At 44.7% G+C, this 24,004-nt stretch overlaps 1 protein-coding gene across 3 annotated transcripts in view; it reads right to left on the reverse strand.

The window, feature by feature from the left end:
• The window catches only part of RAPGEF4 (Rap guanine nucleotide exchange factor 4), a 163,774-nt gene that overhangs the window by 30,362 nt on the left and 109,408 nt on the right, over window positions 1–24,004 (reverse strand). For all 3 annotated transcript variants that reach the window (XM_079977051.1, XM_079977050.1, XM_079977052.1), the window contains 8 exons: window positions 20,902–20,986; window positions 19,942–20,002; window positions 18,343–18,419; window positions 16,785–16,931; window positions 14,799–14,917; window positions 11,445–11,533; window positions 9,778–9,856; window positions 3,831–3,981 (listed from right to left, as the gene is read on the reverse strand). In XM_079977051.1, coding sequence (XP_079833177.1) covers window positions 3,831–3,981; window positions 9,778–9,856; window positions 11,445–11,533; window positions 14,799–14,917; window positions 16,785–16,931; window positions 18,343–18,419; window positions 19,942–20,002; window positions 20,902–20,986 — 808 coding nt within the window. The remainder of the gene's footprint in view (window positions 1–3,830; window positions 3,982–9,777; window positions 9,857–11,444; window positions 11,534–14,798; window positions 14,918–16,784; window positions 16,932–18,342; window positions 18,420–19,941; window positions 20,003–20,901; window positions 20,987–24,004) is intronic.

The following is a 24,004-nucleotide window of genomic DNA, read 5'->3' on the forward strand; positions in this document are numbered from 1 at the left end:
AAATCATGCTTCAGGCCGAGGGAGCTGCCATTTGTCCACCGACAGCTTTCCGGGTCACGTGGCCAGCAGCCACTTCTGACACCACGACAAATGCCAGAGAGCACGGAAACACCGTTTACCTTCCTGCCACAGCGGTACCTATTTATCTACTCGTGTTGGTCAAACCTAGCCAGTTATTTATTATTATTTTATTTATTTATTATCATCATGTTTAAACATGGCAGTAAGATCTGCTCTTTTGATTTTCCATCTCATGGACTGAAACATTTGGGGAGAGCAGGGTAAACTCAAGCCCTACTTAGGATTGCAGGTAGAGGCTTACGTGAACGCATGGGTACACTGGCTCCACTCCTGCCACCTTCCACGAGTTCAAAGGGGGCTGTTTGCAGGGAGAAATCTCCTGTATTCACACGGGCTCCCGTGAAAAATCTGGGCTCCAAATTGCACCCCCCCCCAAGTACAGGAGTTTTCCATGCTGCAGGCAATCACTTTTGAACTTGCACCCAGCGCCATGAGGGCAGCAGAGATAGTGTGCTCACGAAAATTCCCTCTTCCTTGCAAGTTCATTTAAGCCTTGATATGGACACCTGAAAAGGGATTAGTCAAACAGTGATAGCGGCTATGGGGTCATTTGCGGTACTTGGCTTGCATTTGCATCGATGATGCCAAGGAGCTTTGCTTGACTACAGCTTATAGTTAGGGATTTTTAATAATAATAATAATAATTTATTATTTGTACCCCGCCCATCTGGCTGGGTTTCCCCAGCCACTCTGGGCGGCTTCCAACAAAGATGAAAAATACACTAAAATGTCACATTAAAAACTTCCCTGAACAGGGCTGCCTTCAGATGTCTTCTGAATGTCAGGTAGTTGTTTATCGCTTTGACATCTGATGGGAGGGCGTTCCACAGAGGGGGGCGCCACTACCGAGAAGGCCCTCTGCCTGGTTCCCTGTAACCTGGCCTCTCGCAGTGAGGGAACCGCCAGAAGGCCCTCGGAGCTGGACCTCAGTGTCCGGGCAGAACGATGGGGGAGGAGACGCTCCTTCAGATATACTGGACCGAGGCCATTTAGGGCTTTAAAGGTCAGCACCAACACTTTGAATTGTGCTCGGAAATGTACTGGGAGCCAATGTAGGTCTTTCAAGACTGGTGTTATATGGTCTCGGTGGCCGCTCCCAGTCACCAGTCTAGCTGCCACATTCTGGATTAGTTGTAGTTTCCGGGTCACCTTCAAAGGTAGCCCCACGTAGAGCGCATTGCAGTAGTCCAAGCGGGAGATAACCAGAGCATGCACCACTCTGGCGAGACAGCCTGCAGGCAGATAGGGTATCAGCCTACGTACCAGATGGAGCTGGTAAACAGTTGCCCTGGATACAGATTTGACCTGTGCCTCCATGGACAGCTGTGAGTCCAAAATGACTCCCAGGCTGCACACCTGGTCCTTCAGGGGCACAGTTACCCCATTCAGGGAATCCTCCACACCTGCCCGCCTCCTGTCCCCCCAAAACAGTACTTCTGTCTTGTCAGGATTCAACCTCAATCTGTTAGCCGCCATCCATCCTCCAACCACCTCCAGACACTCACACAGGACCTTCACCGCCTTCACTGGTTCTGATTTAAAAGAGAGGTAGAGCTGGGTATCATCCACATACTGATGAACACCCAGCCCAAACCTCCTGATGATCTCTCCCAGTGGCTGCATCTAAATGTTGAAAAGCATGGGGGAGAGGACAGAACCCTGAGGCACCCCACAAATGAGAGCCCAGGGGTCTGAACACTCATCCCCCCCCCACCACTTTCTGAACACGGCCCAGGAGGAAGGAGCAGAACCACTGTATGACAGTGCCCCCAGCTCCCAGCCCCTCAAGACGGTCCAGAAGGATGTTATGGTCGATGGTATCAAACGCCGCTGAGAGATCCAGCAGAACTAGGAAACAGCTCTCACCTTTGTCCCTAGCCCACCGGAGATCATCAACCAGTGCGACCAAGGCAGTTTCAGTCCCATGATGAGGCCTGAATCCCGACTGGAAGGGATCCAAATGGTCCGCTTCTTCCAGGCGTGCCTGGAGTTGTTCAGCAACCACTCGCTCAATCACCTTGCCCAAGAATGGAAGATTTGAGACTGGGCGATAATTGGCCATCGTGGTCGCATCTAAAGATGGTTTTTTAAGAAGCGGTTTAATAACCGCCTCTTTCAGTGGTCTGGGAAGGCTCCCTCACGGAGGGAAGCATTCACCACCCCACGAAGCCCATCGCCCAGTCCTTCCCGGCTAGCTTTTATAAGCCAGGATGGGCAAGGATCCAGGAGACAGGTGGTTAGTTTCACTCGTCTAAGCAGCCTGTCCACATCCTCGGAGGTAACAGATTGGAATCGATCCCACTCAACTTGACTAGACAGAACTCTAGCACTCTCCCGCCCCGGCACTGCTCCCACGGTGGAGTCTACTTCTTCCCGAATCTGAGCGATTTTATCTGCAAAAAACTTTGCAAAATCATTGCAGGAGAACATGTGGCCCGTACTGGGCCCCGATGTTGCAGGTGGTTCCGCTAAATTGTGAACCACCTGAAAAAGTCTCCTGCTGCTGTTTTCTGCAGATGCAATAGAGGCGGCGAAGAAAGTCTTCTTCGTCGTCGCTATCGCCACTTGGTAGGCTCGTTGTTGAGCTCTAACCTGTGTCCGGTCAGATTCGGAATGAGTTATCCGCCACCGGCGCTCTAGCCGTCTCAACGATTGTTTCATTGCCCTCAGATCCGTGGAAAACCACGGGGCTGTCCGGGCTCCATGCAATCGGAGAGGGCGCTTCGGAGCCAAACAGTCAATAGCCCTGGTTAACTCCACATTCCAACGGGCCACCAGGGAATCGGCTGAAAGGCCATCAACATGGGATAAAGCATCCCCTACCACTCTCTGGAAACCATTTGGAGCCATTAAGTGTATTTAAAAAATACACTGTACACATTTAATATTTTATTATTTCTGAAATAGCTTGGTTGGTGTTCCCAGGTAACGGCCATGGTTTTCCCGTGAAAAACGGAGGGGGGCAGTATGCTAATCAGAACATCATTTTGACTGCAATTCTATACAGAGTAAAAAAAGGTAAAGGACCCCTGGACAGTTAAGTCCAGTCAAAGGCGACTATGGGGTTGCGGCGCTCATCTTGCTCTCAGGCCAAGGGAGCTGGCGTTTGTCCACAGACAGCTTTCCGGGTCATGTGGCCAGCAGGACTAAACTGCTTCTGGCGCAATGCAACACCATGACAGAAACCAGAGCGCACAGAAACGCTGTTTACCTTCCTGCTGCAGCGGTACCTATTTATCTACTTGCACTGGCATGCTTTTGTCCTGCTAGGTTGGCATGAGCTGAGACAGAGCAATGGAAGCTCACTCCGTCACGGGGATTCGAACCGCCAACCGGATTCGCAAGCCCAAGAGGCTCAGTGGTTTAGACCACAGCGCCACCTAACACAGTACTGTTTACTGCCAAGTAGTATTACATGCATGGGATTGCACTGGAAACGTCTAGTTTCCATATTCTCACAATGTCCATTTCTTTCAATGTGATTGTTTCTGTATTAGAAAACAGACTGGTATCTCCACCCCCACTTTCCTCCCTGAAATTGCAGCCAGTGGCAACAAGGCATGATATTGTTTGCAGCAGCAATGCAAAAACCCCAAGAAGGACATCTATAGTTGATTGTGCTTGAATGTAACGTCCTTAGGAAGGAGAATTCTAAAGCTTGGGAAACAGTCTTGGCTCAGCTCTCCTGCCTCAGTAACTAGTTAATATTGATTCCAACAAAACAGCAGTACTAAGCAATTGCGCCCTACCTCCAGAAAGGCCATTGCCGCTTCGTCCTCTTGCAGGACATCTCCATACAAAGCAGCCCATTGCAGCACTAAACGAATGACTCGCCGTTTGTTGTTTAGGGCATAATCCATTTTTTCTTGCTCCGTACCCTGCGAAGGCTGAGCGTGGTAAGTGCCAAGATGTCAAGGAAAACGTTCACTCTGCTACTTCATCCACCCCCCTCAGAATTTCCCATCGCTTCCTCATAACAAAGCGCACTTTGTTATGGCGCCCACCCTGTGGAATGCCCTCCCATCAGATGTCAAAGCGATAAACAACTACCTGACATTCAGAAGACATCTGAAGGCAGCCCTGTTCAGGGAAGTTTTTAATATGTGACATTTTAGTGTATTTTTCATCTTTGTTGGAAGCCGCCCAGAGTGGCTGGGGAAACCCAGCCAGATGGGCGGGGTACAAATAATAAATTATTATTATTATTATTATTATTATTATTGATGCACACACAACTGCCCAGCAGGATTTTCTAGATCAATCACATTTTGTGCATTCTCCAGTTTATATACTTTCATGGCTTTTGATGTCTTAGCATGGCGGTGGTGGGCAGATGAACCCAATGGGCCTTGCCTTGTAAAGTACAATTGGCAAATGGTTCAAGGGACATGGACCCAATTTGTTACTTTCCCTGGACTGTGGATGCTCGTTGGTGGTGGAAGAGTGGGATCAAGGCAAGCCCTCTGGCCTTAAGGGAGATGCAGAAAGATGCACGATAGCCACTGTAGTAATAAACTGAACACAGTGTAGGTAGATATATTATTTCTATGGTTTTGTATTTGTGTAGGAGGCAGGTAGCAAAGCACATTTCTATAGTCCTGTTTTAGCTGATGTCGTTGTGCTCTTCAACTTTAACTTGTGGTTTTTGTCTCTGCAGAGAAATAATAATAATAATAATTTATTATTTATACCCCGCCCATCTGGCTGGGTTTCCCCAGCCACTCTGAGCGGCTCCCAACAGAATATTAAAAACACGCTAAAACATCAAACATCAAAAACTTCCCTAAACAGGGCTGTCTTCAGAAGTCTTCTAAAAGTCAGATAGTTGTTAATTTCTTTGACATCTGATGGGAGGGCGTTCCACAGGGCAGGTGCAAAAAACCGAGAAGGCCCTCTGCCTGGTTTCCTGTAACATCACTTCTCGCAGGGAGGGAACCACCAGAAGGCCCTCGGAGGAGGACCTCAGTGATTCTATTTGCAGGAGATGTACATGCTACAATTGTTGATTCTTCTTGCTGTGATTTGTTCACAAGTTCATTGCTTGTCAGCATGGGGCATATGAAAGTGTGTGTGTGTGTTTGTGTTTGTGTTTGTGTTTGTGTTTGTGTTTGTGTTTGTGTTTGTGTGTGTGTATGCACTGGGGGGAAAGCAAGGACCACTGGTTTTCCAGGCCACTGCTACAGATCAGGGGGGAGGGCATAGGGCTGCTTCTAGTTTCTATTGCCACTTCTAGCTTGCACTGTGGTGACATTAGCCTGGGACTCTGTGATGTGGTGGTACATTGCCTTCCTGTCAGTGGAGGTGAGGCATTTGCCTTCCCTAACATAATTCAGCCTGTCCTTTCATTAGGGAAGTAAGAAAGCAGCTATTTCTGTTCCAACCTATCTTTGTCACAACCAGCGCTGTTTCTCTTCTGCTGCAGTCCAGTTTCTGCCAAATATTATATTTCTCACTTTCCACTATTTAATGTAATATATGTAATTAGTTCGACAACATAATTAATGGCACAATTATTTCCACACCACTCGTTCTGATTTACAGGACACGTCAAACCAATGTTTTTAATAAAAATAAAAATAAAAAGGTCATTCATGATGTATCAGTTGCAGCCTTAAAAAACCAACCAACCCAAGAACCTTATGAGTGAGTACTAATCATATTCACTGGACTGATTTCCATTCCAGGTCTGGGATGAAACAATGAACATCAGCAATTGCTGCTTCCATTTATGATGGAATTTTCTGAAGCCCCAGCCTTTCACAGCCATCGCCCTTTGAAAATAAGACAAGCAGAGCATCTTTGCACATAGATACATTGCCTCATCAACCTTCTGCTCACACAGACCTTTGATATGTGTGCATTTGCAACCCAGAGTCCAGCATGACCAAGGGAAAGAGCACATTTTAAAAAAAATGTATATATGGTTATGTTAGCAATAATATAAATCTGTATCGTTAAACAAGTCAATGGAATCCATTAAAATTTCATTGTGATTCTTACTGTTTGCAAGCCAGCAATGAAGATGCAATGGAATGCTACCGTCACCAATGTCAGAAGCAGTTTTCTCTGCATCCTGGTTCCTTCCCATGCAGAACAGGTGCAGCAAACAGTATTTTGAAATGTACGCCTATGTTAGATTTTTGTTATTACAGGGCAACTCAGGTGTAAACTTCTCCCTTTTGGAAAGGGCAAGTTTTGACATTAAGATCAGAAATGGCGACTGCCCAGCACAACCTTGGTTTGAGGGACGTGCTTGTTCACAATGCATCTCTTATCAGTCCAGGGTCAGCAGAGATGAGTCTACAAGCACTACTGAAATTCTACTTAGTCCAGGCTGACTTGGGATCCAGTGACAGACAGATCTGACAGACAGCCGTATATAGCCAGATCCTCACGAAACAGGGAGGAAATTGAATATAATAGTATTTTGTGCATTCCATGTGGAATTAATGGCCCAGAATATTTTCTGCATATGACAGTTCTGACAAGCACAGGGCCGTTGTGAATGTAAGTCTTAAAATAAACTGTTTCTTTCAAATCAAAGCACGGGGGCTTTGACATGCAATCTCTGGGATGTCTCAAGAGACTGTGAGCTGATCAGAAGGGAAAACAAATGCATCAATAGAGCCTCTTGCACAATATATGCACAATATGACTAAAGCAGTAATTTAAGGGGGGGGGGATAGAAACTGGGTTTATTAAGCCATTTTTTTGTTTCCCTTAGACACTGCTACAGCTACTTAACAGCCTAGGACATGGGACATCCTACTGAAATCTAGGGTCATGGGGAAAAGAAAGTACACCCTCTTTGAATTCTGCGGTTTTACATATGAGGACAAAATAACAATCACCTGTTCCTTAGCATGTCTACGGAACATGGTGCAATATGTCATGACTGAAGGTTTTAACTGAACTTATAAAAATATATATATTTGGTTGAGATCAAAAAAGTCAGGCTACCTGGTGGAGGTGAGAGTAGACATTGCATTGCCTAGTTTGGTCCCTTTAACTGTTTGTAGGGACAGTTATAACATTTCATAAATCAAGTAGCATTTCACTGAGCTGTTCTCTCCCTGCAGCTTCTACCATGCAAGCCCTGTATTTATTTAATATCCTTCTATCTGCTTATTAAGTGACTCACCACAGGCACTAGTAATTTTTGCCGTTATTTTTCATTGCTCATCTACTTATTTTTAATTCTGCTAATAATTTCTCCCATGCAAATGTGATCGTGGGATGTGCGGGAGGGGGAGGGGGAAGCCTCCCTCCCCAAATGTTCACGCTGCATATCTATTAGAATAATAGCGTTATGTATAAATAAATGACAGAGAGGCTGTAATTTTGAAAGGTATTAATCAACAACGATGTTGTGACTGAATACCGATCTCAACAAGTTTCGTTGCTTTAAAATTGCAATAATTTTTTTATAGCCCGTTCCTCCCTCAATGCAAGCAGGGATCTAGTTCCTTTTCACGTGCATTGGAACCGGATGTTCGGTATTTATCACCATGAGAGAGTAGATGAATGGGATCAGATCATGTGTGTGTAACATGCTAACCTTTCTCTTAAAACAATACAGAAATAATAATATAATAATAATACAATAAGTGGTATTCAACTGTGTACCTCCACCACCCACAAATCTGGTCTGGAGGCTTGGTGGAAAACACAGAAGAGGTTTGGAGTGGGTGTTGGTGGAGAATCGTGCATTAAACTAGTAAGAGACTGACACCAAAGGCCAGAGGCAGGAGGCAGAAAAGGACTGAGAACAGGGCTGTGCACACACTTCTGAATCCAGTACGCTCCCAACATTGGTTTGGGAAGTGGTGCACACACGACGTTCGCCACACAACCCATATCTATCCTGTCGTTCCTTGGGAAATGCTGAGGTTTGAACCGTTTCCCCCAAAACGAACTTCATTTCGAACACAGAAAAACAACAACAACATCCCTGCCCGTCTGGACCTAGTTCTGTTTTAAGCCAGTAATGTGTACACAGTCTTAAGTCAACCCCTGGAGACCACGCAAGGCTACATTTAGGGAACAATAAGGAAGCTGAAATCCAAGAAAGGCCAGGTCCCAAGAAAAAAAAAAGGCAGGAGAATGTGAATTAAATCTAAGCTAGGTTCTGTGCTACGAAAACGGACTACATCCTGCACAACGTGACTGAAGCCAGGCAGGATTTCTGTACTTCCAACGTTTAGTTCATCTGTTTCTTTGGTGGGGAAAAAAAGATTTTGCTCCTGTCACACAAACACACACACACACACACACACACACACACACACAAATACCGTCAGCTGAGCTGTATTTATGTGGCTTTTGTTGCTTTCCTCAACACATGTCACAGGTTTTTAATTACTTTTGCTATTTGTGGCACCACAATAGCACTCAAACAGATCTGGTTTCCAGGGTGATTATGCAAGCCGATTTAGAAATTTGAAAATAGGTGGCCTCCAAAGAGCTTATTATTTTAAATGATATAGTATAACCTGCCGGTGGGTAAAGCCAGCACTTGGGAATGGAGGTGGAGGAGAAACAAGCAAGGGAAACAATAGGAGGCAGAGGTGCCGGGGGTCACAAGCGCTGTTGCACTCATGCCCTGGTTGCGGGATTCCCATAGGCATCTCGATGGCCACCTTGAGAACAGGGTTCAGGACTATATAAACCTTGGCTTGATCCAACAGGGCTTTCCTTAGGTTCTTATGAGCATGGGGAAAATGGCTTGCAAAATACTCGCAGTCATTCATAGCATTAGGCTTAAGGCAGATGTTCCATCCATACTGGTTAATCTTGCTCTAGGAATGAGACGGCTTGAGAGTTTAGTTCCACCATGAATGATGTGGCTGGGGAAACTCAGCCAGATGGGCGGGGTATAAATAATAAATTATTATTATTATTATTATTATTATTATTATTATTATTATTATTATTATTATTGTTATTGTTATTGTTATTGTTATTGTTATTATTCTGGAATGATTAATACAGGCTCCCATTTTATGTACTATGACCTGGGAGTAAGGGAAAGGACCCCTGGACAGTTAAGTCCAGTCAAATGCGACTAAGGGGTTGCGGCGCTCATCTCGCTTTCAGGTCAAGAGAGCCGGCATTTGTCCACAGACAGTTTTCTGGGTCATGTGGCCAGCATGACTAAACCACTTCTGGCACAACGAGACACCCTGGTAGAAACCAGAGCACATGGAAACGCCGGTTACCTTCCCGCTGCAGCGGTACCTATTTATTTACTTGCACTGCCATGCTTTCGAATTGCTAGGTTGGCAGGAGCAGGGACCGAGCAACGGGAGCTCACCCCGTCGTGGGGATTCGAACCACCGACCTTCCAATCAGCAAGCCCAAGAGGCTCAGGTGTTTAGACCACAGTGCCACCCGCATTCCTGACTTGGGAGTAAATCCTATTGAACACAGTGGGACTTAATCCTAAGAAACGCAGCACAGCATTGTAACAAAACGAATAAAGTGAGAAAGACCTAAAGCTCCCAAGAGTTGATTCTCCCTTCTTGACTTTCTTGCTTAACTTCCAGGGGTTTCTTGTCAGAGAGGGTTCACTGATGGATGTGGTACTTCAGCAGCTTCCAGACCACGCCAAGCATTGATGCCAGCCTTGCTTACCACCAAGTTAGGTGTCTAATATGTTTTCGTTGTTTTTTAAAAAATAATAATCAAAAAGGATATTGAGCCATCAAAGCCGGACAAAGCTGATTATTTGGCATGAATATGCAATGCATCATAACAAAATCAAGTACACCAGCATCTGTGAAAATCAAAAGTAACAGAACGTTATACTCCTGCATGCCAATATAATTTCCCACCGTTGCAAAATATATTGTTCCCTCCTCTGTTGTAAACAGCACAAAAAGAGTTAAACCAGATGTGTTTTGCACATTAAAAGCAATTAATTAACAGTGCGATCCTAGACAAGTCTTGTCAGAAGCAAGTCTCTTTGAGTTCAGTAGGACTTGCTCCCAGGTCCAATACGCAATGTACTTAAATCCCACTGAATATCGTGGGACTTATATCTGAATAGACATACAAAATTGCACTGTAAATTACAGTAATTTGTCTTGGATCCTAAGAACTGCAAGGATCATTCTGCTTGCAAAATGGGGCTTTCCTGTCTGCTCCCTTTTATCTGCACACAACAATTGTTTCCAAAAACCTTTCTTCCCTTTGCCTTTTTAAAGGCAACACAGGCCACAAGAAGATGCCAGGCAATTTTTTGAAATATTTATCCACCGGCTTTGCTGTTGCTATGCCATGGGTTGCTTGTAAGTATTTTACAGAGCTCTAGCTAAAGATGTCTCTGACTAGGAGCTGGGAGAAGAGGGCACAGGAATTAGGGGAATTAAACACAGACACAAGGTCCAGGGAGTGGATTGTGGAAGCAGAGGCTCATGAGACAGATGGATGGAGGAAGCAGAAGCAAATTAAGGGTGGCAGGGAAGAAAGTGGCAAGGAAATGAGGAACTTAGGAATAGGAGAAAGAGCTAAATGTATTAAGCAAGGAGGCTTGTATGTTGTTAGCAGGAAGTTGGGGAACAAGCAAAAGAACCTGGGATGATTGGATGTATGGGCTAGATATATGAAGGAGCAATATATAGTTCCAGTGTTTGGGAGTGACTTTCATATGTTTTTAACCAATCAGTCAAATCTTTCATGGAAAAAATTGACTCATTTTAATCCTGGATATTTTCCCTGAAATCAACTGGCTCAGATCAAATTTATGTGGTCCCCCAATGCCCTCTAACACAAAAGGAAATGTATTTCAGTGGAAAGCGTACAAAAAATGATGGCTGTTTGCCAGGGCATTGTTTTCACTGCTACTATGCAAACAAACTGATTAAACAAAACAAAAACAAATTCAAAGTAATGCAAAAGGTGGGGGGGGATCAGTGATTGCAGATGTTTGTGATCTGACAAGCAAAGAAAGAAACGTTGTGGTTCAAATTTCTAGTTGCCTGCTAACAAATGGAATACTGCCCCAAGATATTTTGGAAAAGGGCTGTTTCAAAATACTTTTCAAAAGTGAAGTTGTACTGGAAGATTTTGGAAAATAAAACAAAATGTCCCTAAGAGAAGCTGCAAACTTGATGCTAGCCCTCCCTTACTTTTTAGGGCACTACCGAAAGGTTGTTTCAAGGTTGTAGATCTTTCTAACACACACTGAATGCAACAGCGACACTCAGTACAAAAGCAAGACCGAGCTGCACTCTCGGCCAAAGAATCTGGGTGCTTAAGCCCCAGTTTAAACTGAATGACTGCAGTTTGGAAATGTCGGATTGCAACATTCACTTCTTACGTTGATCTACACCTGCACCAACATCTTTATTTCAACATTCTACCTGTTCCTTCGCTTAACGCTGATTCAAGACGCATTGTTTCGAGGAAGTGTTCTAGAATTTTCTCGGGCGTTCCTGACATCACGATATACCTGAGTAAAGGAAGAAAAGAAACAGTGACCTAAAAAACCACTCTGAGCTTGTTGGAAAGAGAAGGTAAATACGAGTGTAACAAAGCACACACGCACACATACACACATGTGTGCGTGTGTGTATGTGTATGTGTGTGTGTGTGTGTGTGTGTGTGTGTATAAAGCCTTAGCATAGGAAAGATACCCAGTGTAGAATATCTTTATTTAGTAGCTTCAATTTGAGAAAAAGGGGCAAAAAAAAAAAAAAGGCAAGTGAGTTGTTTCTACAGGAGATGGGAACAGAACAGCCAGCAGAGCAGTGGAAATATGGGACGCAATAGTGACACCCAAAAGCAAGCACCTGCCACTAGACAATTTGAGTGGCGGGCGTTCCCCGCTGGGGCTAGTAGGGTGGAAAGCAAGGAGCCCCACATTAGACGGAGGTGGAGCCAATGACAGACAGAGCTAACTCATTCTAGCTCTGTCCTCATCTTCCTCTTTCTACAAGAGGCAACAATGAGACTGAGGAGGAGGAGGAGGAGGAGGAGGAGGAAGCTGGCAGTCTGTGCTGTACCTTGGATGGGCAGCATGTTAAGGCAGGTAGTTGGATGAGGAGCAGATTGAGGCTGGTGGGCTGGTGACCCATTTGTTCTCAATAAGCCAGTCTCCCTCCACATGACAGTCTACAACAGTCAAGAAGAGAGCCAAAGCATGGTCAATATGGCCGCTGGGTCAGTTGGGGTGGGAAGCAGGCCCATTTAGGAACAGGGCCAGCTCCTTTGCTCTCTGGACTTAAAGGCAAGATGGCACACAAACGCGCGCGCACACACACACACACACACACACACACCAAGCACCATTCTACATACAGAAGCAGACCAGGCTGGCCACTGAATCTTACTGCGACACTGGCAACGGGACAGTGTCCTCCACCACTGTCAAGGGCTGCAGACAAACCTAGGGGTTGCAGAACTGGCCACACAGCACAGTTGTGTCCTCCAGCAGAAGTGCACAACTGGGGGTGGGATGGGGGAATCTCAGGAGGAATGACTGGGGGTGGGGGAGGCTCCCACAACTCATTCACGAACGGACACCCAGTATCCGACACCTGAGGCCGCCATCTCACTTTGCCTTATAGTCAAGCTAGCCTTGATCAGAACGAAGTTCCTGGTGATGTGCTGCTTTGGGATCCAAGCCATGACGTTTGCTTGAGATGCTTCATGTGTGGCCATCATCCTACGTTACGCATTTGTAAGCGTGTTTGATTTCTTTCTCTCTCTTTTCACCCCAATGCTCTGCGATGGCCAATGGCAACAGCTAAGATGCGATCCCAAAAGGGAGGAGGGGTGGGTCATGTATGGAGTTGCCTCTTGCCTCTTGTAGCGTTTGAATTATGAGGGGGAAGGTCCTTAACGAAATCTGTACCTTCTCCCCAAATTGAGCCAGCTGGCTCGTATCCCCAAGTAGCCCTCGAAAAACGGCAGCCATCAGGAAAGAAGCTAACAGGCCCCATTTGTCACTTCTCCGAGCATCAAACTATTGAGGTTCACTGAAAAATAGGAACTTACCTATTAAGCTTTCCTATTTCCTTCCGCAGTAAATGGGTTTCTTTTAGTGAACCTCTTGGTTCTTCTTACGACTATGCATCATTTTACCGCGCTCAAGTATAGGGGGAAATCTAGGAAACTTCCCCCCTAAAAAAAAAAGAAAAAAGCTCCTGCTGAGAAATAAGTAGTGGAGCTGAGCTCCTGGGAGCTTCTCCACACTTTGAGGACTGGCCATCATACGGTTCTTTTACCTGCCAGCCCTTTGGGAAGAGCTGCATTGATGTCCCAAGAATGCAAACCCCTTGTTAAGCCAAGTGCACAGAGAGATACTTGCAGAGATACTAACTGTGTGTCTTGGGGAGTGAAGCAGAGAAAGAGAGAGAGAGAGCTTGCTGTACTTTCAATATGAAAGTGGAAACGAAATTGTGGAAGTGGCTTGCGGTGCCTGGAGACTAGTTGGCAGCAGAACTCTGCAAGAGATCAGTCGGCAAAGAGAAGATGTGTTTGCCCGTAAAGGGAGAGGGGCATAGGGAGTGCTTCACAGTGGGCTCTGCTAGCAACATCCCTTTGAACACTGCAAGAGAGATGTAGCATTGAGGAACATGGAACAGACCCAAATTGCATCTCAGGTCATTTGTTCCCAATTCTTAAGCCTTTTTCAGCCTTTGCCATTTCCCAAATGAAAGAAGCCAGTTCTGGACACTGGTGCCTTGTGTACTGGGAACAATTATCCCAGAGACATGAAAACTGCTTATGATTACTCATAGGCACTTATAGGGTCTACTATATGCCAGGCATTGTATAGGGAACTGTAGTGATGTGCCCCAAAATGAGAGCCAGTGTGGTGTAGGGGTTAAGAGTGGTGGACTCGTAATCTGGTGAACTGGGTTCGCTTCCCTGCTCCTCCACATGCAGCTGCTGGGTGACCTTGGGCTAGTCACATTTCTCTGAAGTCTCTCAGCCCCACTCACCTCACAGAGTGTTTGTTGTGGGGGAGGAAGGGAAAGGAGAATGTTAGCCGCTTTGAGACTCCTTAAGGGGCGTGAAAGGCGGGATATTAAGTCCAAACTCCTCCTCCTCCTTCTTCCCTATTTTCCAGGGACAGTCCCAGATTTACAGAAGCTGTCCTGGTTTCTGATTTGATCCTGGAATGTCCCGCTTTTCCTTAGGACATTCCTATTTTCATTGGAGAAATGTTGGAGGGTATGGAGTTATGCAACCCCTAAGCCAAGGGGAGATAAGTACCTATGCAACCTTTAGAAGACCTCTGAAGGCAGTCCTTCAGTACATCCTCAATTCCTACCCTGCAGGAGTTGGGCCAAACAACTTGATGCAAGGGGACTAACGAGATAGATGTGCACTTTAGGAATTGGAAATAAAAATAATAAATTATGTTTTCTTAATAGCAAAACGAATGCGGTTTTAAAAGCTTTTTTATCAGTAATTGCTCTGCTCAGTAATAACATTCCTTATGGTCTGTGAACAGATTTTGCACGTGGGGACTATTTACAGCGAGACCTGCCTAGAGTTGATTTTTGACAGCTAAAGGGCCACAGCTAATGCGTTTGCAAGTTGATATATGTTGTGCGCGGCAGGGCATGTGAGCAGCTGGTGATATCTTTTCAAATGCGACATAATGCACTCTTTTCAAAGGCAGGAAGAAAAGACTATTGGCTAAATAAAACCATTTGGAAGCGTTAATCATAGTCTTGCATCAACACCGTGGAATTAAATCATACTTGGGCTGAGGAGGCTGCGAGTTTCCTTGATTAGGAGCCCTGTTTCCTGCTGGGATCTTCTCGAGTACCAAGACATCTTGGTCATGTTCCTTAAGTCTGACTGTGTTTGCTTCGACATCCTGAAAGATGATTTTTAATCATTAACACGCCAAATAGAAACAACTTGGTAAAAAGCCGTGCTGCAAATGAAAATTCAAAGGCCGTTGATATATGGTTTTATACTCCTAGAAAAAGTATGGGACCCCATCCTGGGAAAGACAGCTGTCCTTTAGTGTTATTGGCATCTGTGGGGCAAGTTGTATGAAACTTGCAACTAACTTAAGGTCTATGTATTTCCAGCACGGCTGAAGTCAGTGTGGTGTAATGGTTCAGAGTGTTGGACTATGACCAGGGTTCAAATCCCCACTCAGCCATCAAGCTCATTGGGTGACATTGGGCCAGTCACAATCTCTCAGCCTAACCTCCCTCACAAGGTTGTTGTGAGGCTTAAATGAGATGGGGGGAAACCATGTGTGCCACCTTGAGCTCTCTGGAGAAAAAGGCGGGATATAAATTCAATAAACAAACAAACTTCTCTTGGGTCATCAGGACTGTAGATCACAACATTGTGTTCAGTTAGGTCGAGATTTTGTCGGAAATCAAGCCCATATCAGGAGAAACTGGCAACAATCCCAGGCACCCGGCTTGATTCCCTGTTGACCTCCCTGGCTGCATTCCCCAGCAAGATCCAGGCTAGGTCGCGATAGGCGATTTTTCTCAAACGTGGGAAAAACACCCCCCCCTTTCCTGCCCCCCCTGGCAGGGGAAAGAGATAGCCAGAAACATATTTACATGCCTTTATTTCTGTCTTTGCAGCATTACAAAAACATGACTGCTCTCTTCAAGCTCCAGCAGTCTAGTGGCAAAAACTTCCTGCACTTCCTGTACAGCTCATATTACACTCTGAGTTAATTCCGGTGCTTCGCACTGTGAATTGACTGTCCCTCTGTTTTCCACGGGCAGTCCCAATATTCCCATCATGTTTTGTTTTCAAGCTAGCACTTTGCAGCTGCATTGCTTCTATATCGTAACAGATTTAACCAACCTAAGCTGCTTTCTCTACTTCCTTTATCTATCCATGAATCTTCCTGCATTACAGCTGAAGTGCTAAACACATTCTTTTCATCCAGACTCCATAGAAAATTCATTTCCCCAGATCTCTTTTCTCGTGGTTCAAAGGGAAGGCTTTGCCTTAGGTTCCTTACAATACTTCAGCTAAATCCTTCCCCCCCCCCCAGTACAAAACTGGATTCAGATACCTTACTAATGCTTAACCAATTATGAGTAGTACTATTAGCACTATACTCAGCGCCTAGGGCTTGCCGATCAAAAGGTCGGCGGTTCGAATCCCTGCGGCGGGGTGCGCTCCCGCTGCTCGGTCCCAGCGCCTGCCAACCTAGCAGTTCGAAAGCACCTCCGGGTGCAAGTAGATAAATAGGGACCGCTTACCAGCGGGAAGGTAAACGGCGTTTCCGTGTGCGGCTCTGGCTCGCCAGAGCAGCGATGTCACGCTGGCCACGTGACCCGGAAGTGTCTCCGGACAGCGCTGGCCCCTGGCCTCTTAAGTGAGATGGGCGCACAACCCCAGAGTCTGTCAAGACTGGCCCGTACGGGCAGGGGTACCTTTACCTTTACCTTACTATCACTACCACTACTACTACTAGTAGTAAGACTGACAGCCTATTTCAGTCATAATCATTCTCTTCACAGCCAAGTGTAAGCACAATGGTTTTTGCAAAGTTCAGCAGTGTGCTCCACAGCATACAACACCCTCTGTCACCACTGTTTTTACACCAGCAGTGGTGCAACAGCTGCCAACGATCGCTTATGTCTGTGCACAGATGAGCGAAGGGACCTCGGGCGTGCGGAGACCTGAAGGGAGAGTTGCGAAACGTTCACAAGAGCTCTACAGCAAGCTCTTAAAAGTTGGGCAAACTCTTAACTTACCCGAAGTATCCTATTAAAGTCTTCCTTGTCGACTCTCAAGAAGTGGCAGTTATCTTCTCGCAGAACAATGGAAGCAGCTCTAGGAGCATCGTTCACTAATGCTAGCTTGCCAAAATCATCGCCTTCGTGTAGGGTACATACCACGCCCTAAAAACAACAACAAGAAGAAGAAAAACACATTTACACAGAGAAACCGTAATTGGGGGGTTTGTCCCATTGACGCTCCATGTGCAAACACAGGATTTCTAAGCCAAATACTATAACAAATGTATCTGGCAGGAAATTTAACAGCCAAAATAGCAATGAGAAGACAATACATGGCAGCTGGTTATTACTAATGCTACAGAAAGGCAAGGGCAAAGAAAGAATGGGGTTTGTTCTCTGAAATTTGTTTCAGAGACAGACAGACTTCTGGCTCTGCTAATGGTGGCAACTTTCTTTTTATTTATTTTTTTATAAAGTCAAAATTTTTAAATCAAGTTTGTTGAACAATAGACTGCCAGTTTCTGATGTGTATTCTTGCCTGCTATCAGACTGCACTGTTAAGTCCCATTTGTTATAATGACAAGAAGAGTTTTTAATTGTATCTAGTTTTTCCTTAACACCAAAGAAAATATTGGGCTTATTTTATTAAAAAATCTCTTATGCCATTTTTTCCCTTAAATATGTCATCAGAGTGGCTTACAGCATGCAAATGGTAACATAAATTGCAGCATAACTTCAGGTTTAAAAGGAATGACAGTTGTTTGGGTTGGACGGATGAAGCTGCATTATGCTGACAAGAGACATGGATCTAAACCCAGATCCATCTATTCTGGCTACTAGGAATGGGGAATTCACTCACAGGCTTTTCTAGCTGTTGCGTACGTCCCCTAAATCCATTCTTGGGGTTCCCACAGAATAAGGGAGGGCGCAGAGATGCACAGGGAAAGAACAGGGAGGAGAAGTTATACTGGCTAAGCTGACATCCTTGTGCTAGTGGATATACCGTATTTTTCCATGTATAAGAAGCCCCCGTGTCCCTCTTTTTCGGGACTCCTAATTGAGAAAATGGGGGGGGGGAGATTGCCCAGACTTGTTGAGCTTTTTTTTTGGGGGGGGGGAGCCAAAAATCGCTCACCTGCAGGACCGCCACAACCAATCACATGCGCATTGACGAAGCCACCAATCATCCGCACACTCAACAAAAGCAACCACCAATCACCCGCAAAAGCACTGCTGACAATCTCCTGCTTGCGGCAGCCACCAATTGCCCATCCCAACTCTCCACTATCCATGTATGAGACGGCCCTCAATTTTTAGCATATTTTAAAAATAAAATAACCTCGTCTCATATACAGAAAAATACGGTATTTGGCTGGATACTGCCCATTGCTTCCACAGTAGAAAACAAACATTTTCACAACACACATATGACTGCATGCGCACATTCTCTTACACATACAAGCTGTGATTAATTTTAGGCACATCCAAATGACAACCATTTTATGCCGGCGTTCCATTCTGGGCATCACCTGTACATGAAATATGAGAAATACTAAGAAACTTAAAACAGTACCTTGCCATAAATGACTACATTTACTGATCCTTTCAGAATAATGTACCAAGAAGTTCCTTCTTCTCCCTGATTAAATACTGCAGAAGAGAGAGAGAGAATAATGTAAAGTGGCCAGGGAGGAGAGGCAGTAATGAGATTTCCCATTCAACACCTTAAAAGCGCAACAGGGGGTGGAATCCACAGAAGATTGAAGTACTGGGGTTCTGAGGTGGTAGAATGCAAAGCACAAACAAGATACAGTCATACCTCGGGTTACAGCCTCTTCAGGTTGTGTTTTTTTGGGTTACACACCCGCCAAAACCCGCAAGTACCAGAAGGGGTTACTTCCGGGTTTCGACGGTCGCGCATGTGCAGAAGCACTAAATCACGCTTTGTGCATGCACAGAAGCGCTGAATCGCAACCCGCGCGTGCGCAGATATGCCGCTGCGGGTTGCAAACATGCATCCCGCATGGATCCCGTTCGCAACCCAAGCGTCCACTGTACTTCTTCTGACAACAGCTGAGTATTCAATGTTCCAGTATGTAAAAGCTCTCTGGGAGAAGAAAACTATCTAATGTTTGATGTTTTCTTGTGTTCTTAATATTTTGTTGGGAGCTGCCCAGAGTGGCTGGGGCAACCCAGTCAGATGGGTGGCATATAAATATCATCATCATCATCTTCATCATCATCATCACACCAGGAAGTAGGTTCAGCTAGAACCTCTCTACCTGATTTTCCAAGACTTCTTCCTTGAAAGGACTTTTCTTTTTTGCATGGGGGAGCATTCAAAATCACCCCCCCATTTGAAGTCTGAAATGGTACGATCCATTCTGCTGCATGTGCAGTCCCAGCTTAACAATGCTATTTCCAAGCAAAATTATTTGGAAGTATGCACTATGAAGATCCCTATGACATACTACCAAATAAATATGGATGGAATAAGCATCCTGTTTTGAAAAGTGGGCATTTCCAATTCACTCTCACAGAGAACAAAAAGGGACTATTGACTCCTTCCCTGTGATTAACAAAGACCTGAGTCCTGTATAAATAAATTCATCCCATACATAATGGGATTTATCCTGGGCTTTTTTTTCAGGGGAACTCAAGAGAAACTCCATTCCAGCACCACTCTGGTGGATGCCATTGTCCTTTGTAAGAGAATGAGGGAAGCGTTCATGGTGAGTTCTGGCACCTCTTTTTCTAGGAAAAAAAACCAGCACTGGATTTTGTCCAAGGTTGAGCATGCAGAAGACAGCTCATGCAACAGATCTTTCCTTACCCTCTTCCCTACAGCCCCTCGTAACCCACCTCCAAACTCTATTCTGAGGGTTTTGAGGAGATCTGCCAAAGATTGTGGGCTGTGTTAAACAGAACTGCAATGGAAGTGGGGGGCAGGGGGTGGAATTGTCCAGAATCAGGTAAAAGACTCTTGTGCTCAGCCAATCAGGTTAACATGGGATACACAACCCCAGTACAAATGGCCCAGCAAATCCCTTAAGGTTTTGTGCTTCTTCTTCTTTTGCCCTTGGGTCCTGAGTTTTCAACTGCAGTGCCAAAAGCAATTAGGTCAATACAGTTAGCTCAGGTGTAAACCTGTGGTAAAATTAATTTCACTTACGGACGGTTCCTGCTTTGGGATGTGACTCAAACACTAGAACACCTGCTAGCTCCCGCTTTACCTTGAAGCAAGACAAACAACAAGCATTATAGTTTTGTTTTTACATCCTTGACTTGTGTAGTTATATATCAACTCATAGGAAGGGTGGGGGAGGGTTCGGAAGGGAACGGGTGCCAAAACAGTCACAGAAAGCAGCGTTGAGCATCCTCGTCAGTGTAGGGTCACTATTGCATCTGTTGTGGAATGCAAAGAGAGTATGAGAAGTCATGCAGAAAGTACATGACTCTCTAAATAATTTGATAGGATTTAGCAGAAAGTAGCAGACAGCAGTCTGACATAGTGCTATGGGATCAACATAATCAAACCCAAGAGCATACAAATTCCTTGTATAAATGCAATTATATGGAGGACACCACATGCCCACCCAGTCACTCTTATATATGGCTGGGTTTTGCTTTGTTTTTGAAGTATATTCTGCAACGTGTCATTGCAACAACAAGACAGTAATGGTGGATATTTACTAGCCTGTTCGCACCTAATTCCGCTTTATAAATTGTTCTGCAATCCTTCCCCAAGGGTTATTGCTGTTGGGACACTCTGGCACTATAATGCAACAAAACTCATACAACCCCAGAATATTTGTGATATATAAAAAGGGCTGGGGTTTCAACAGGTAGTAACGGGACATGAAACAATGGGAAATGATGTGGCAAGTCTGCCCTGAAACTTATTTTTCAGCTGCAAATAGTATTTAAAGTGTGATTGTGTGTAACTGCCCAGATACCATCATGAGCACAAATCATCATGAATGTGTAACAAAATGATTGGCTGGGACAGCGCTTGTCCTCACAATCCAATACTATGCCCCTTTTGTACCCATATAGAGGGAGGCAACGGTCAGCTACAATTCCATTTATTTATTTATTTGCCATTAAGGGTCACAAAATATAAAATGCTCACTGTTGTTGAAAGATGAGACAAAGCTTTAATGTGCAGAAGTTCTTCATATATAATTTCTAGGTCATCAGCAGTTCTCTGGCCAGGCCTATGATAAAGCATACACAAATATGACAAACTGAATAACAACAGAATATCATAAACTAAATTTAAGTGAACTGTTTGGCCATATGAGATCAAGGAGTTTGTTTGTGGTCTTATATTTATATTCTACCTTTATTTCGTCAAAGAACCCAAGGTGACATGCATGTGGCTGCAGGAAGTCAGCTGTCCAGACACTGATCAGATTTCGCCCTAATCAACTTCTGCAAGATGGCAGCTTTCTGGGCTTTCAGATCATACTACCTGACCATAGTTAACTGATTTAAAAACTAATTGCTTCCATACAAGAGCATTTTGCAGTCTTGCATATTCTTCAAACAGATTAATTGTACTGACACATTGTATTCACCAAAGCAAGGCAAAGGGTAAAGGGACGCGGGTGGCGCTGTGGTCTAAACCCAAGCCTCTTGGGCTTGCTGATCGGAAGGTCGATGGTTCGAATCCACATGACGGGGTGAGCTCCTGTTGCTCTGTCCCAGCTCCTGCCAACCTAGCAGTTCGAAAGCACACCAGTGCAAGTAGATAAATAGGTACTGCTGTGGCGGGAACGGAAACAGCATTTCTGTGTGCTCTGTTTCCGTCACAGTGTTCCGTTGTGCCAGAAGCAGTTTCATCATGCTGGCCACATGACCCGGAAAACTGTCTGTGGACAAACGCCGGCTCCCTTGGCCTGAAAGCGAAATGAGCGCCGCAACCCCATAGTCGCCTTTGACTGGACTGAACTGTCCAGGGGTCCTTTACCTGACCTCACCAAAGCATCCCCCAAAATGATCTCTACCTGGAATCAGATAGCTCCCACCTCTCCATAGCTAGGGTAAGGAATTTTGGGCTTGCTGCCTTGATGCGGAGAATACCTGTTGCTAAGGAACCACAGCAGGAGAGGACCATTGTGTTATGTCCTGGTTAAGGGCTTCACAGAGGCATCCGATTGGTCACTGTGGAGAAACAGGGTCCTGGACTAGATAGGTCTTTGGTCTGCTCTAGCGAGGTTCCTTTTACATTCTTACAGGGCGCTTTTCTCTCCATCTCTCTCTCTATTAACAAAAACTCTGCAAAATGGCTGACTTTGCTTTGAAATGCTTCAAAACTCAAAAGAAATTTTCTCATCGTCCTGGCCAGAAGAGTCACACTAAATAGAGGTGTATTTGCTGCCTGTGTGAAGTTCCCTTCTTTGCAACCGACCGTATAAATAATGTATGAGGGAGGAAGAGAGAGAGGGGGAGAGAGAAAGGTTTGTGTCACTACCCGGCAATCTTTTCACTCAGCAGTTACGGTATTTCATCTTTGCCAAAAAAGAAGTGGGCTGGAATTTCTCATTTAAATAGATGTAGCCCCGGAAAAGGTCATTTGGAATCTAAAGTGACTTTACCTCACAGATCTGTCAAGGAAGCTATTTTTCATCAAGTATGCCTATAACAGAGTTGCTAAACTTTTCTGGAGCCAGAATCTCAAAGCAGGTTTTTTTGGGGTGGCGGTTTCTAATTGGAATGTATTGAATGAAGAGTCGCTTTTAATTTCTGGCCGATGAATACCTTTTCGTGGTAGAAAAGTCTGCAAAAAAGTCAAGATCTCTCGGCTGAACTGCCGTGTTTGAAAAGCCCAGTTGACAATGATATCATGACACACAGGAAACTGCATTTTGTGTGTGAATGTGCGAGAGAGAAAGCATTACATTATGAGTGTCTTATGTTAGTCGATATAAAGCAAAAGCTGCTTTAGTACAGCTACAGGGAGATTTTGGTGGGGACGCGGGTGGCGCTGTGGTCTAAACCACTGAGCCTCTTGGGCTTGCCGATCAGAAGGTCGGCAGTCCGAATCCCTGTGACCGGGTGAGCTCCCATTGCTCTGTCCCAGCTCCTGCCAACCTAGCAATTAGAAAGCACACCAGTGCAAGTAAATAGATAGGTACTGCTGTGTTGGGAAAGTAAACAGCGTTTCCATGCGCTCTGGTTTCTGTCATGGTGTCCTGTCGCACCAGAAGTGGTTTAGTCCTGCTGGCCACATGACCCAAAAAGCTGTCTGTGGACAAATGCTGGCTTCCTCAGACTGAAGCGAAATGAGCACAGCAACCCCATAGTCGCCTTTGACTGGACTTGATTCTACACTATTCTGCCAAATAACTTGAATTCTATGCACACAGACTTGGAAGTATATACTATAGAAATCAGTGGAATTTTCTTCCAACTAAACATGGCGAGATTGGGTCTGCAAAATGTTTAAAATGCAGGCAAAACATTTACTAACTTGCAGTGGGACATGTTTGAAAAGTAGCACAGAATAACAGCAAAATGAAAAGACATATAAAACTGTACCTCTAGTTGAAACATCTTTTTTTGTTGTTATAATTTTCATCGGCAAAACAGACTATGGTTAGATTTTTCCATTAAAGGCATGTTTTATTATTCATTCATTTATTACGTTTGCAGTATAACATTAATAAATTCCACCATTAAAAATAAACAATCTACATAAAAGTCATAAAACTGTATAAAAAGCAGATCAGATGGCAGCCAGTTTAAAAACATAGTTAAATTTTAAAACAGAGATTAAACACAACGAAACAGGCAAAAGGAAAAATAGCCCTGTTTAAATAAAAAGGTTTTTTGCCACCTGCCAGAAACCGAGCAACAAGGAGGCTAAATGAACATCTTTGAAAATGAATTTTCAAAATCTGGATATAGCCACTAAAAAGGCCCTTTCTTGATTTCCCACCAAATCCACATCAGTTGTTGGTTGGACTGAGAAAAGGGCTGCTCTGGAAAGTCATATCTGGTGATAATTGCAAATGTGACTGCTACTTGGGCATATTTGAAGATTGGCAGGCTCAAGATCAAAACGCTGACTCTGTTTTCCCCCTTTCCATGTCATCATTACCTTTTAAAAGCAGCACCTCATTAGAAGTTTTTAATCGTATGGATATCATCTTTTTATTATTTGCTGGCAGTATTTCAACAGTGCAGTTGCAAATGTGCTTTTTATTTTATGTGTGAGCACGCTTGCATTT

This window comes from Podarcis cretensis (assembly GCF_951804945.1).
Source record: "Podarcis cretensis genome assembly, chromosome: 1".
Classification (NCBI taxonomy): Eukaryota; Metazoa; Chordata; class Lepidosauria; order Squamata; family Lacertidae; genus Podarcis; species Podarcis cretensis.